Here is a 15794-nt window from a genome sequence, read left to right as displayed (position 1 = left end):
AAAAAGCCGCCACTTTAAGGAAAAAAATGGTTAATTGATAGAATGCTGAGAAACGAAAGAAAGAAGTGAAGAACCTGTCTCACGGACTAAATACTAACCAGATGTTGAAGCCTGCTTGATATAGAAATAAGCCAGTGTGGCCAAAAGCAGGAACAATATTTAAATTAATCTAGTTATGTGAACAAATGAAAACTTGAGAAAAGCAAATGACAAAAAAGTCAGCAGTAGGGGCTCCTATCAATAAAATATTAATGATAAATGTCAGCGTGTAGGCTCTGCTTCATCCAGGTCATGGTTATCCAAGTCAAGTTATCCAAAAGCTTCTTCAGTTCAGAACTGAGCAAGCCTCTTGGATGAGAGGTGAAACGTCTTCAAGGAAGTTTCTTAAAGTCCAGTGGATTGATTCAAACAGTTTTTGATAAAAGCCAACATTTTTTCTGTCCCAAACTGACATCTTCAGATGTGTAACTTTAAGTGAACATCAAGTAAAAACTCAAGAAACTCACCATTATTACCTCAATCATTGAAATTATACTTTCATTGTCTAGAAGACAAGACGATCATAATTTTTTCATCTTAATTAAGCCATCTACACTGGAGCATATCCCAGCTGACAATGGGTGAGAGGCTGGGAACACCCTGCACACGCCTTCGGTTCATTGCAGGGCCACACATAGAAATGCATCACTCGCGCTCACACTGATACCTACGGACAATTTGAAAAGACCAAGTCACTGAAATACCACATTTTTTGTTGGTGGGGGGAAGTTGGCGAACCCGGACAGAGCCCAAACAGACATGGGGAGAACAAGCAAACATTGCACACAGGGAAAGGCCCCAGGTGGAACCTGGGATCGTCTACCCACTGCACAACTGTCCTGCCCTTCACTGCATTCAGTAACATGTCATTCCTATCTTCAGGTACCATGACACAAAAACTACAAACAACAAAAACAACACACTTTAAAAGTGATTTATAACATTATCTACATAATGTATAATGTTATTCATTTCCAATATATGAGTTACTGAATGACACTGATAGGAGTCCAACTGGCTCCTACCTGGTTTCAACTGCCCAAGCGTACAATATCTATGTTTAGAAGGGGAATAAAATCCTTACCAAGCAGATTAAACAACTAAGTTTCAGGTAAGAGTGATTTCATTCATAATTTCACTTTTCTGAGGAAAAATGAAAGGTTTCTATTCCTTTGTTCAAAATATCTAACATTGTCTTAAGTGAGTAAATAGAAAAAGAAAGGAAATACTAGTTCTGTTACAGCAAGAAAAAAAATATCTGACACCTCTGAACTATATCATCATCATCTATATTGTCAGTCAACTAGAGGCAATTTCTCTGCAACTGCAAGGGAAGCTCAGCTTCCCCTAAAATGTCAATAATTAAATGATAAAATATGTACTGTTTTTTTAATAATTAATTGAATTCAAATACATTCATCTTGAAGATGAGTTCATTCAGAATCAGCTTCTTATCACAAGTTAATTGACTTGATTTTTGTGAACTTCTCATACATTCCCAGAGCATGAATGCTTGTGCATCCATTCACTTCAATTGGACTGCATGGAACAGAGTTTATGTTCATTGCCTCCAAACTCAACGATCATTAGATAAATGCTACAATTTTGTTCCGCGCCCGGACATTCAGCATTTCAGGAGGTGAATGGAGAAGTGGGATGGCCTCGACTGGCCTGGCACTGGGCTTTAGTATTATGATTGGAGGATCAGTTGAAAGGTTGAATCCCTTTTTGATTGACAGCTATTTTGAGATACACACCGTCATTTGAGAACTGGAAACTCAGGCTCATTGAGGATTTTGCAAGTGAAGTTAAAAGACAAGCGCAACCCTTGTCTTGATAGTTGTGATGAAACTGCTTGTTTAGTTTACCTGTTCAATTATTCATACTGTTGGCTAGGTTGGACTGAACTAGCCGGCTAGAAAGGCACACACAACGGCAGACAATTATAATATTGGTGACCTGATTGTGACAAAGCTGTAAGATAATCATTCTTACAAGAAAAAGCTTGGAATTAGCCTGACCATTTTCTTGAAAAAGAAAGGAGAGCAGAACTTTTGTCTAAATGAATTGACAAATTTTATTATATAGGCCAACAATGATCTTCTCATCCTTTAAAGTCCATGAGCCACCGGTGTTCTCAACACATACCATCAAACATTCACACAAACACACACAAACATATCTGCACAAACTTTGCCGAGGTCTTACCTGTGAATAGTCAAAGTCAGAGAGGGGTGCTATGCTTTTGATGTATTCAATTCTGAATTGGTCCTCTGGGTTGGTTAGCGGGACAGGGGGTATTAGCGTGGTCATCGCAGACACTATAGTCTGTAAAACAAGAAAACACAAGCAGTAAGTAGATTGAAAAAAGGCAAAAATCAATATTAGCACGTGTAATAATCAGTGCCATTGTACTGCAATGGGATTCAGTAAAGTCACGGAGCCACTGAGGGCATCAGATGAGACTCACCACTATGGCGTCCTTCACGTTTTTCCGAATGTCTTGGATTTTCTGTTTCTTTTCTCTGCATGGGGACAGAATACATGGGTGAAATATTGTTAATGAAAAAAATTGAATCAACCACTGCAGACCACAAAAGATTTATCATCAAGGTAATTATAAGTTTGACGGGAGCGACTGATAGGTCTGACAATATTCTGATACAATTACAGACACATAACAGGAGTAGGTAAAGCTGAGAAAGTAAGTATAAAATGTGGGGTGAATGAAATGCAAAAGTTAATTTTATTTTTTTATTTAGTACACTTTAATAATCCATCCATCCATCCATCCATTTTCTTCCACTGTCCCGCTGCAGCGGGTCACGGGGAGCTGGAGCCTATCCCAGCTAGCATAGGGCGTGAGGCGGGGGACACTCCGGGCATGACGCCAGTGCGCCGCGGAACCACACACAAAGACAGACAACCACGCACATACACACTCACTTCTACGGGCAATTTTGGACGGCCAATTAACCTGAAGCGCATGCTTTGGAGGTGGGAGGAAGCCGGAGAGCCCGGAGAGAACCCACACAGACACGGGGGGAGCATCCAAACTCCGCAGAGTGGGACTCAAACCCAGAACCTCCGTGTTGTGTGGCGACAGGGCCGCCCACTTTAATAATCCCCAAAGGAAAATTAGCAGCTCCCTCTAGCACACGGTTAGTACTCACACACATGTATATATAGTGTGTATAGGCTCTATAACACACACACACACACACACACACAAGGGGCCTGTGGGCATGCAGGTGATGGGGAGGTGGATTGGTGGGCAGCTCCTTGGTGGTGCGTTCCTCATGAGCAGCTTATAAGGGGGACGGCTCCTTGCTCAAGGGCGCCTCAGCAGTGCTCTCTTCCGAGTGTGAGCTGACACCTCCCAGTGTCAGCTCACTCTCTGGGATAGCTGGGCGAGAGCGGGAATCGAACCGCCGATCTTAGATCACTGGATTACCCGCTGTGCCGCTCAGCCACAGCCGCCCCGATAAGGGACATACTGGGTTTTGTCAGAATTTTTCTGTTTTAATAAGTTTAAAATTATTAAATGAAGGTTGTCATCAAAAATCTATCCTTCCCTAGACAAATACTTTATAATTACACAGAAAGGAGAATGCCATGCAGTCACAGGAGTCTAACATGTACTATGCCTGTTTAAAACAGACCACTGGTGAGATTAATTCAATGCAAGGCCTTGCAGCAAAACAAATCATCAATAGGCCTGTGTCAATCACAATCTTCCACCCTCCCTCATGAAACGGGAAACAGTGAATTATCTGGCATCTATGTGACATTGAAATCCTCACATATGCATGATAACTGATGTGTAGAAGAAAAGGAGGAGAAAAAAAAAGAGAGAGAGAGAGAGAGGAAGGAACGTCAGTAGCTGCTTTGCATGGGATACTGGGCCCAACAGGCGCTGCAGTGCCTGAGGAAAATCCATTCACCGGCTATATTTTTGGACTAAAAACGCATCACTCATGAGAAGAATAGCTGTGAAAACAAACATTTACATGATTTTTAAGCGGTCGATGTAGCGATTTTGATAAGAGCATTAAAATTAGCACTTACTCCGCGTTGAAGCCGTTGACGTGTAGAATCCTCATCTGCTTCACAATAGTGCTTTTTCCGGACTCTCCCGCACCTTCGACAAGAGTCACAAAAACATAAAAATATATATATATATCTCACAAAAAATGAACATGAATATGGAATTTAAGTTAGTGAAAATGTTTCGGAATTCTAGCTAGTTTCAGTGTAGGCTGTGGAGCTTCGCTTCCATCAATAACCACCCATGACACATTATTTATTGCTAGTGCTGTCAAAGCGAGCTTCGCGTAGGGTAAACCGAAAGGATCGACTAGCATTTCAGATAGCCATCACATATAAACCATCCTTACCTAGTAATAAGAGTCTGTGTGTGGCTTTATACGCTTGTCTTTCCTTCTGCAACTGTTTCTCTATCTTTTTATTAGCCTCTCGTTGTGCCTTTTCGTCGATTCGCTGGTCTTCAGTCTTGCTGTTGCCCAAACAACCCATCTCCCCGACCCTTCCTTGTGGAATCGTAGAAAATAGAAAATAATTCGGATAATATTTTGTTTCCAAATGATACAATGAGGCTAATGTCAAATTATGTATTTTTAAAAAAAAAATTTAAAAAAGGAAATCTATGCGAGGCTTCTCCGTCGGAGAAAAGAATACGTTCCACGTTTGAAATCCGCTTTCAGTCGCAATCGACCGTCATCCAAAAACGCTTGTTCGTCTAAAAAAACCGACGAAGATTCAGCAAAATAATATGACAACTATATATAAATAAGAAGAGAAGGGGGGGGTTTCAGCTCCTGTGAATCCAGTCAACTGTTCCTGTCGCGTCTCCAGCCCCTCTCTTCTGCTAGTATCTCAGTGTACACCAGTATTTCTGTCTCTTTAACTCAGCACTGCCTCTCTCTGTGGCACCAGGAAGTAGTCGCGGCCCGTGGAGGTAGAAAAAAAAAAAGGCCTACGTTAATTAAACTGTATCAATGCTATAGCATTGTATAACTCGTGGCAAAGCGACAGGAGGCATTCCCGCTTCGTCCGGTAATTTACCATCAACAGTCTAACCGGTGACGAGGCGCTAACACGGACACCTCTCTGCAATGGAGCTGGGTCTCCTCCGTTAGTCCAGGCAGAGAGGTGGCCCTGACCCAAACTGGCAACCCATTTCCAGCTATCTCGTCTCGATAGCTGGAAATGGGTTGCCAGTTTGGGTCTAGAGTCTAGATTCTAGACTCTAGATCTCCCCTGACCCAAACTGGCAACCCATTTCCAGCGGACTTCACCTACCTAGAGATTATCAACCACAGGTCTCAAAGCCCCCAGCAGCTCCTTATTTTAAACCACTCTTTGGCTTTTCTAATGTATGTTACAGTAATAAACAACAAAAGAAACTAAGAGTTTGCATGTTCTCTCTGTGTCTGAATGGGTTTTCTCCGGGTACTCCGATTTCACCCCAACATCAGGCAAAAAAAAGGCATGGAAGGACCCCTTCAGTCATGTTGGCCAACAGTTGGCAAGCACGCTCAGGGTGCAGCAGCCTGACCAAGTCTCAATCTGACCTCGCTATTTCGTTGTATGATTGTATAGTGATAATAAAGTTTCTTCTTCTAGATCATTCAACTATTATTGTTCCATCGATGTGTTAACTTAACTTAATTAGGCCACAAGTTTGACATTTTAATCACAACAACACACTTATTCATTCAATTTTGTACCCGCTGCACATGCATACGTAGATCATGGGGAGCTGGAGCCTAACCCAGCTGGCATAGGGCGTAAGGCGGGGGAAACTCCAGACGCAACGCCAGTGCACCGCGGAGCTACACAAAAGACACACAAACACTCATACACACAATTTGGGACATGCCAATTAACCTGAAGTGCATGTTTTTTGGAGGGGGGAGGAATCCGGAGAACCCAGAGAGAACCCACGCAGACACGGGGGGAACTTTAAAAACTCTGCACAGAGCGGGACTGGAACCCGACCTGTCTTGTTGTGCGGCGACAGCGCTACCCACTGCGCCATCGTGCCGCCTATCACAACAATAATTAAAATTCAAATAATTAAAATTAAGATCAATATTTTTTCAACACAAAATATCTCCCTACCTATATATTTGAATAAGCTCACTTGAAAAATTATCACTCTGTCACGCTATCACCAACTCCACCCACTACCTGTCAATCATCAATCAATCATGGCGCACAACCAATCACGACGCATCTGCCATAAGGAATCACGTGAATAATATGGCGTAAGGCATCCGTTATGTTAGGAGAAGAAATAACTATACATGGACTTCCCAGCTGACATAATTTTAGAGTGTCATAACTGTTCCACAAATTTTTATGTTTTTGAGCAACAAGCCCAAACAGCAGGAACAAGACAGAAAACGGCAACAAATTCTGAGTGAAACTAGCTGGCTAACAAGAACAGTCTGTCCAGCCATGGTTTCATTTTCATGTGTATGGTAGTATTTTGATATCAGTAACATTTATTTTTGCCTAGAATCATTTTTGCCGTAACAGAGGGCCTATATCTACTGACAGTAAGAACATCACAAATGTGACATGTTACAACACCTTGGAAGAAAAATACCATACAATTAACTTTAGTTTTGTCCGACTGCTTTAGTTTAGTCACTATTTACAAAAGGTTTCCAAAAATACAGCTGTAATTGTGAGTTATAGTTGAGTGAAAGTAATGTCTTCCATGACTACAGTAAAGACAGAAAAATAAACAAAAAAGAGGGTATTTCACTTATATACTGTATGTCAATCTAGGGCTCAGGGTTTCGGCATTTAAATATTCTGTAGGGCAGTGATTTCCAACCTGAAGGTGGAGACCTCTAATAAAACACCATGAGATAAATTCACAAAATAAATAACAAGTGTAACAAGCAAAGACAAACAAAAAGAAAAAATAATAAATCTGGCCTGGATTCATTCAGACTTTCTCTTCTTCTTTCCTTTTTGGGTAAATTCAAGATAATCTGGAGCATGAAACAACCAATCTACTTTACTGCTTTCAAAAACAAAATAAGCAATATATAATACCTTTGTTTCCAAATTCACTTGAATAATAAGTATGTTGGGGGCAGCAGTAACTCAGTCGGTAGAGCGGGTCGTCCTATGATCATGGGATTGACGGTTTGATTCCCGCTCCCGCACTGGCAATTTAGTTTGCAACAGATCCCAGTGTTGAGCACACATCAACCATGTAGTGATGTTTCTGTGGGAAAACAACTTACTCATTTAAGATGCCATATGTATAAATTTAGCCAATACAGCACATCTTTTTCTTTTTTCATTTTCCAGGTTTGTCATAAATTATCTGTCAAATTAATGAAACTTCCTAATTTAAATAATGTATGTTAATGATCTTCTTCTTTTTTTCCTTCCGGCTTTTCCCTTCAGGGGTCGCTACAGCAAATCAGTTGCCTCCATCTAACCCTGTCTTCTACATCCTCTTCTGTCACACCAACTACCTTCATGTCCTCTTTCACTACATCCATAAACCTCCTCTTTGGTCTTCCTCTAGGCCTCCTGCCTGGCAGTTCAAAAGTCAGCATCCTTCTACCAATATATTCAGTATCTCTCCTCTGGACATGTCCAAACCATTTACTTTATCTCCAAAACCCCTCTGATGTACTCATTCCTGATCCTATCCATCCTGGTCACTCCCAAAGAGAACCTCAGCATCTTCATCTCTGCTACCTCCAGCTCTGCCTCCTGTCTTTTCCTCAGTGACACTGTCTCTAGACCAAACAACATCGCTGGTCTCACCACAGTTTTGTACACCTTTCCTTTCATTTTAGTTGGTACTCTTCACATATCACACCTGACACTTTTCTCCACTCGTTCCACCCTGCCTGTACACACTTCTTTTTTCACACTCTTTTGCTCTGGACTGTTGACCCTAAGTACTTAAAATCCTCCACCTTCTTGATCTCTTCTCCCTGTAACCTCACTCTTCCACTTGGGTCCCTCTCATTCACACACATGTACTCTGTCTTACTGCGGCTAACCTTCATTCCTCTCCTTTCCAGGACAAACCTCCACCTCTCTAGCTTCTCCTCCACCTGTTCCCTGCTCTCACTGCAGATCACAATGTCATCTGCAAACATCATAGTCCGTGGAGATTTCTGTCTAACCTCGTCTGTCAGCCTGTCCATCACCATAGCAAACAAGAAGGGGCTCTGAGCTGATCCCTGATGCAGTCCCACCTCCACCTTGAACTCCTCTGTCACACCTACAGCACACCTCACCACTTTCTTACAGTCCTCATACAACACAATGTTAATGATATTGGATCTTTTTTTTTTTACCCACAAGTGTAACATTAGGATTCATCACAGTAACAGCACTCTGCCGTCCTTACCGTATATTGGCCAGTAAGGAGGATATAGAGAAACCATGACTGTTGTGAGCATTGTCTGACATTTACTTAGGCTTTCCTGTTCACTAAATGAAGTGTGAGTCAAATTTGACTTCTTACTAGCTTTTATAATTATCTGTTAGCACATGGGAGATAGAGGAGTTCATTTTTTTCATTCAAGAGAAACTGGTAAATCTTGGCGGGCCAGCTTCATCATAGAGCTATGGCTAACACACAATGTGGCAAGGAAGAATTCAAGTCAAACAAAGAAAAAATAATTACAAATGTACCATATGATTATACTGCAAATGCACATGGATCGCACGCTCATGTGAACCATGAATGATCACTTGTGCAACACCAAACAACGCATGTATTATTGTCTCCACTATGCAAACGCAACACAAATACTGGTTTCGTGCTGTGTTAAGAGTGCAACAATGTTGTGCAGCATGCAAATCAAAACTGTAAACTTGAGTTCACCTATGGTGGCATGAAAAGATTTCCACACCTCCACTCTCACTAAAGAGGAAAAGAAAAAAATCCTGTCTGCCAACCTCTGAGTACAAGGTCAAAAAAGTAAGTAGCCCACATTGCTCTCTAGTGGTTATAAGCAGCACAGCATGCTGATGATCCATTTTAAAGTCACGCTAATAATGATGACGATGCTAATAATAATGACGATGCTAATAATAATGACGATGCTAATAATAATAATAATAATAATAATAATAATAATAATAATAATAATAATAATAATAATAATAATAATAATAATAATAATAATAATAATAATAATAACCATTCTAAATCATTTATTTTTCCACTCTATATTGTTAATCACACGCATATATATGTGTACAGGCCCTTTAAACACCCATGCACAAGGGACCTGTAGGCATGCATTAAATAATAAGAGATAGAGCAGCGAACAGGTACTTCACAGGTACTGTGCTCAGGAGGGGAACTGGCACCTGTTCACTGCCTGTTCATACTTTATGGTCCACACGGGTCCAAGGCCTAGTGGACTGAGCTACTGCTGCCCAAATTATTGCGCTTTTTATGAAGTATATCTGTGTTCTTGTCCATTTGTAAAATTTCCCCCCACTCTGTTACCTCTCTTGAATGTTCAAGCTTCACACTACACAGACAAAATGTGTCCCTCTGATAAACTTAAACCAGACTTTATGACAAGCAACCTTTTGCATGTTTAAGGGGAGTGATGACTTGTTACAGAAAGCAACATACACTGTGAATCGTCTTTTATTTTAAGTACGGGACATATTTTGTACTGCAGTTACAGTGAAATGAGGAAAAAACTTAAATGTGTTTAAAAAATTAAACACATCAGAAATAAACTATTATTCAAATCAGAATATTTCTGCATGTCTTCAAACATGTCTGAAGACACATGTTCAAGTATATCTGTATGAACTGGAACCCTTATCTTTGATAATTAATGTTGCAGTGCTGCGACAGCGTTAAACACAGAGCCACCATGCCGCCACTACAAAATTATACCACTTAAATAATTCCTTCATTCATTCATTCATTCATTCATCTTCTAACCGCTTCATCCACTGACGCGGGTCGCAGGGACCTGGAGCTTATACCAGCTGGCTTAGGGCGTGAGGTGGAGGGAACTCTGTGCGCGACACTAGTGCACCGAGGCCATTAGATAAATAGATTAAAAATACATGGGCTTCCTGACTGGGTAAAAGTTGTAACTTCCAGTTCTTTGCTTTAATAAATCTAATACTATATGACACTAAAAAGAGTTTCTTTTTAAGTGTAAATCTTCTATGCTACTAAAGGCTGAATGTACTTGAAGCATGCACAGAAAAAATGAGGCATTCTTCTAAATTTACTATAACTAAAATTAGTCTTTAGTTTTTTTATGATGCCTTTAGTTCATTAAGTGCACCAGGGCACTTAATGAACTTAACTAAAAGAAAAGCAAGAAAGCAGACAGAGTTCAGTGTCCTTCTGATGTTACATGATTCACTTTGATTCAGCTGATAGGACTATCAAGACAAATCATAGTGCAGCCAGGTTATCAATATCATATATACGGTTGTAATTTACACTCCAGTGACTCATGTTGCTCATTAAATTAACTGGGGACCTCTGTGCCGTTAGTAGCAAAGTTCAGTAACAGGCAATGATAAAACCCAGAAGCAAGACAGAAGCAAAGTTCACCTGACTCTACTTGGACATGAGGCCAAAATACTTTCTACTGATTACTCTGGATGAGTAAGCTATTTCAAAAATACAGCTACACATGCAGAACAGAGGCACAAAATACAGAAAACAACAAAGTGGCACATTGTTATGACAAATCATAACAATGTGCTACTTCCTCCAAGCTGCAGTGTTCATTGGCCTGCCTGGCTTCTTTGCTGTTCTGTTACATTGCTACCAGAGTTCAGGTTCATGCACAGCGATAAGGCTAAGATATGAAATAGCCAGTTAAAGACATCTAGGAAAGCTCTAAGACATATTATCATGAGCCTGTACATAATGTAATCCAAGAGCCCTAATAAAGGTAACTTCCTTCCCAGGAAATAATAACAACTCGTCTTTGAGTTCCTCACTGTGATCCTGTGTTTATGCACAGCAGTACAAAGACAAATAGAAGTCCATTATAGGAATTTCCAATTTTCTGAATTCCTGGATGAAGACGGTCGGTTGGTTGGTTGGTTGGTTGGTTAATACTGTTAGTTAGCTAGCTAGCTAGCTAGCTAGCTATTTAATAGTGGAGAAATTCATGATCATTTGATATATTGATAAATCATTTGACATATTATATTACATCTTGTGTTCAGCAACATCAGCACTGATGCTCACATCAAAACTACTGATTTTAATTGCATACTTGTTTTTGAAAACTTTAAAGCAAGGGTCAGTTTGAAACAAAAAAAACTGTGATGATTGCAGGAATGCCTAAATGTAAACACTGCACACAATGTAGTGCGACAGTACAGAACGACCATCTAGTATAAATTTCATTTTTTCCAAGAAAATCCTTCTTGGAGTCAGTATTAGACATTTGATCAGATCAACTTAACAATAAAACATTTGACTTGAAATGAAACCGTCTGTTGAATAAGATTACTAGACCTTCAGTTACAATTTTTGTGCAATAATCAAAAGGACTGGAAATAAATATTAGCCATATCCATTAAAAAAACTAAACCCCGTATAAAATGGTTGTGACATTTGGATGTATTTGAATACAAAACTTTAAAATGAGATGTTTATTATCAAATATATATTTATTTATTTATTACATTACTCATTAAGAATGTTCGAGGTTGAGGTATGCTGTAAGAGATCAACATGTAGATATTTAAGTATTTGATTCCATATTTTAAAAAAATAAGTTATCACTAATATGATTGACAATGGCTTTCCAGTTCCAGCACAAGCTGAACATGTCTTCCCATTTTTGATAAACAATACTACCAAATGGTTATCATTATTCAACTTAATACCTGCAGCAAATACAAACAGATAAAGTGACCCAGATTAGCTAGCATACATTGACTTGAAATGTAACACTATTTAAAAGGTGTCCACTTTCAGAGGAACACAAACCACCTCAGTTCTCTGGCATGCAACTGGAGTCCTACCGGAGACCTGGAGGGTGAAAAGTCCCAAAAATGTTTAAGAACAAGACGGCTGCTGGTGATCTGGGACAGTTGGCCCTGAAAGTCGCTGTGACGGGTGCTAAAGAAAGCTGTCTACACCATAATAACATAGTAAAAAGACATAGGTCACACAACACTGTACAGCATCCAAGTGCTTCATGGAAGAATGTATGACACTTGCCTGTGTGACTTCATTAGAATGAGACATTTCTTCTTGTGTGTAATTACAGAGAGCTCTTTACCCAGTAAAATAAATATTAGCATTTATGATATACAGTAACAATAGTCTTATGAGCAATTGTCAAAAATGGATGTGCATGTCATGATTTTATTTTAAATTGAACCACATTTAAAAATACCGTCTTGATCATCAGAATAGCTGATGTTGTGTGAGACCTGGTCTCCCAACTCTGTTGCCACACTCTTTAGGTCAGGACGCGTTTTGATCTGCTTCACACACATCCTGCAGTAATTTAACATCCAATTTCACTCATTTAGTTTTTCAGCTGCTTTTGAAAGTAGACACTTACTGCCATCCAGTTTCTGTTTTTTTTTATTTTTAACCACACATGTTGTAACCATCTCATGGCAGCTGACGCCCGTGTGTGAGATTTCAGAAAAGTTAATGCTTAACTTTCAAAAGAGAAAGTTTTGAGGAACAGGAAACTCAGTGTCAGCTACTGTAAGTTTTTACATGTGTGTGAAGCAGATCAAAACACGTCCTGACCTAAGAATGTGGCAACAGAGTTGGGAGACCAGGCCTCACACAACACCTTCACCTAAACACACATTGAACACACAACGAAGGGATGTTGTTGGTGGACAATTGGAAAAAATCAGCTACTGCTGTGAAGGAATGAGATGAATTTTAGTTTCTAGCCATTTATAATTAAAAACTATTTTAAAAAATCATGTCAAAACGATGTAATCCCTTATCACAGCCAGTGTGTCCTTCTTTGCACCCACATGAAAATATAAACAAAATTTAAGCTACATGTTAGAAAGTGCTGGGTATCAAAATAATACTATATTACAGTACTATTTAATAATACCATACCACTCTTCTCTAATACTCAGTACTGTACTGCAGATCAGTGTACTTGAATGTACTCTATATTGCCATAAACTCAAAAAATTATCTACTGTCCCTGAATTGCTTATACCACAACAAAGGAAACTTACTATTCTACACAGTACAGTACTCTATTTTCACATACTACACTAAATGCAACTACCAGTAAATTAAGCATTTACTACACTTTGAAACAAGCAAAGTTAGAAAAACGGTGCCCCTGTCAACTTAAAACAAACTCTACTATAAAACATTGTGACTAAATTATGTGAAAATCAACTCACTTCAACTCTGCTAACCCTAAACATATAACATTAATCCTACTGATGGCAAATCAAGAAATGCATATCTTTAGGATCCCTTTTGATGAGACGTGGACAGACCACAGACCATTAATTACATGCAAACAGACTGGAATAACCATATATGACCATATTGGACCCTCAGTATATCATTTCATTCCACCTTAAACAACTACATTTACTCCGTAATGCTATAGAAATGTGTTTTAATGAAACTTATTGTAGATAGACAACATTTACTGAAATGTTCTTTTCATCTGAACAGATGTTATGCTATATCACTGGTCACTATACGACACAACACTACTCAGTCCACTAAGTCTTAGGTTGGGGACTGGAGGGTCGGCGGTTCAAGACCACCGCCGGACAACAAATAAAAAAGTGTGAGCTGACAGTGCGAGGTGTCAGCTCAGCTCCCGAGCACTGCCGAGGCGCTCTTGAACAAGGCACTATCCCCTTTATAAATTGTTCATGGGGGGGGCACCACTAAGGAGCTCCCCACCACTCTACTTCCCCTCTCACCTACATTGAGTGTGTGTTACGGGCCTGTTCACACCATATATACGCGTGTGACTGACCACCAATGTGTGCTGGAGTGGACTAACAATAATAATAAATAATAAACAATAATAATAAAGTTTATTACATTTACATTAACACTTTACTGCTCTCTAATGCTGAACTAGTTATTGGAGGAAACAAAATCCTACAGCCAAAAGTCATCTCTGCACATCTTTGTAACTCTACGTAACAATGTTGTACTATATGTTACATAATTCAACACTCTCTTCCTATATTATAATATTGGTCAGTATCCTACACTGTACTAACGTATATCTTTTTCTTTGACAAATCCCTGGACAGACATACTCTACCACCGTATCATAATGTTGTAGTTGACAAAGAACAAGCTACCAACCAAATGAATGCCAAGTGGTCTCTCTACTTTACAGCATAAACATGATTAAATTACACTCACAATAACCCCATAGATCACTGCAATATGGTGCTGGCAACAATACTATCTTACATTATACATAGTATGCAAAAAAGCAGCCCTGCAACTAGTCGAATAATAAATATGTTACGCAAAATTATTTTCATCTTCAGTCCCATACACAACACTAGTCTGTACTAAGCTGATTTAAAATGAATTTTAATAATTAGTCCTAATGAAATATGCCAGATAAATCAAAAAGTTTATCATATATACTGCTATATACTGTATTACACTATATTATATGGTGACATGCTCTTGTAGGCCTTAACAATACTTTCAAAGTAAACGTATCCCAAGAGCCAAATGTTAAATATTCTCTGCAAACTAGTGTATACTGTTTTGATATCCTAAAGTAGCTTCTCTAGATTCGTCACAAGCCCAGTGTAACAGTAACAGGACAGCAGGCCTATTGACTAGACGTCCATCATCATCATCATCATCATCATCATCATCATCATCATCATCATCATCATCATCATCATCATTTGTCACTGCAAGCCGCAGGGGTCGTGTTCAGAACCAAGCCAACAGATGTGGCGACAGGCCTCACCAGAGTAGTGACATAATCTGTGAAAAGGCCAGATTGTTTGGGTTTCTGATAATAAAAGCAGCATCACTGGAGAGGATGAAGACCTACCGAGCAGCAGCAGCCGATGTGTCTGCTTGTATTCCCGTTTGAGCTCCTTCAGCGCTCTGTCAATATTCTTACTGACTTTCTTTGCTTCCTTCTCGGCCTCCTTCTCTTCCACCAGCAATTTGTCCCAGTTTTTCTGCTTTTGAGTGCTGGTCTTTTGAAGCAGCTGTAGTCGGCGGCCGCGGTCTTTCCCGGTCCCCTTACCGCTACCTCCACCGTTCTGTATGAGCACACCGTCAGTCCCGGTGTCTCCGCGGCCGTGCTCCACGACCGGAAGCCTAGCAGGGTCTGCGGGACGCATCGGGCCGCTCCCGCCTCGCGTGGACGAACTCTCCGCGCATTCCCCACCGTCCTCCCGGCGAACTCCCCCGCTGCGGTTCGGCACGGCGGTGTCCAGAGGCTGGTCTGAGTCCGAGGTGGCGTTGGAAATAGATCCGCTCAGGTCCCCAAAAAGCCGGGGACGCAGGCTGTAGCACAGCCCCATATTGAAACCAATATTTGTCTGTGAATGTGATTTTTTTCATAAATTGAAATATCAAAAAAATAGCAGTTGCGCCACCGGCCCTAACGAGTCATCGTTACATTGGGGCTCAGCGGTGCGATTCAAGTCCGTATTTGAGCCGAAAATATGAATGAATTATGTTCCGACATTCGCTATATGTCATTTTGCATTTTCCAGTCAGC

The 15794-nt window shown here is 40.1% G+C and overlaps 1 protein-coding gene across 3 annotated transcripts in view; it reads right to left on the bottom strand.

Annotated features, from left to right (window-relative positions):
- LOC137611807 (guanine nucleotide-binding protein G(olf) subunit alpha) overlaps positions 1 to 15794 on the bottom strand; it is a 74472-nt gene extending 58678 nt beyond the window's left edge. For 2 of the 3 annotated variants that reach the window (XM_068339902.1, XM_068339904.1), the window contains exons 1-4: positions 15114 to 15794; positions 4108 to 4180; positions 2510 to 2564; positions 2248 to 2367 (exon numbers count right to left, since the gene is read on the bottom strand). In XM_068339902.1, the coding sequence (XP_068196003.1) occupies positions 2248 to 2367; positions 2510 to 2564; positions 4108 to 4180; positions 15114 to 15594 (729 nt within the window). In that variant the 5' untranslated portion in view covers positions 15595 to 15794. Of the gene's footprint in view, positions 1 to 2247; positions 2368 to 2509; positions 2565 to 4107; positions 4181 to 4436; positions 4918 to 15113 lie in introns of those variants that run through there. The other variant, XM_068339903.1, reaches the window with a different exon arrangement.

The sequence above is a fragment of the Antennarius striatus genome, chromosome 18 (genome assembly GCF_040054535.1).
Source record: "Antennarius striatus isolate MH-2024 chromosome 18, ASM4005453v1, whole genome shotgun sequence".
Classification (NCBI taxonomy): Eukaryota; Metazoa; Chordata; class Actinopteri; order Lophiiformes; family Antennariidae; genus Antennarius; species Antennarius striatus.
The sequence above is the reverse complement of the archived record's forward strand: the minus strand, read 5'-3'. Positions and strand labels throughout refer to the sequence as shown.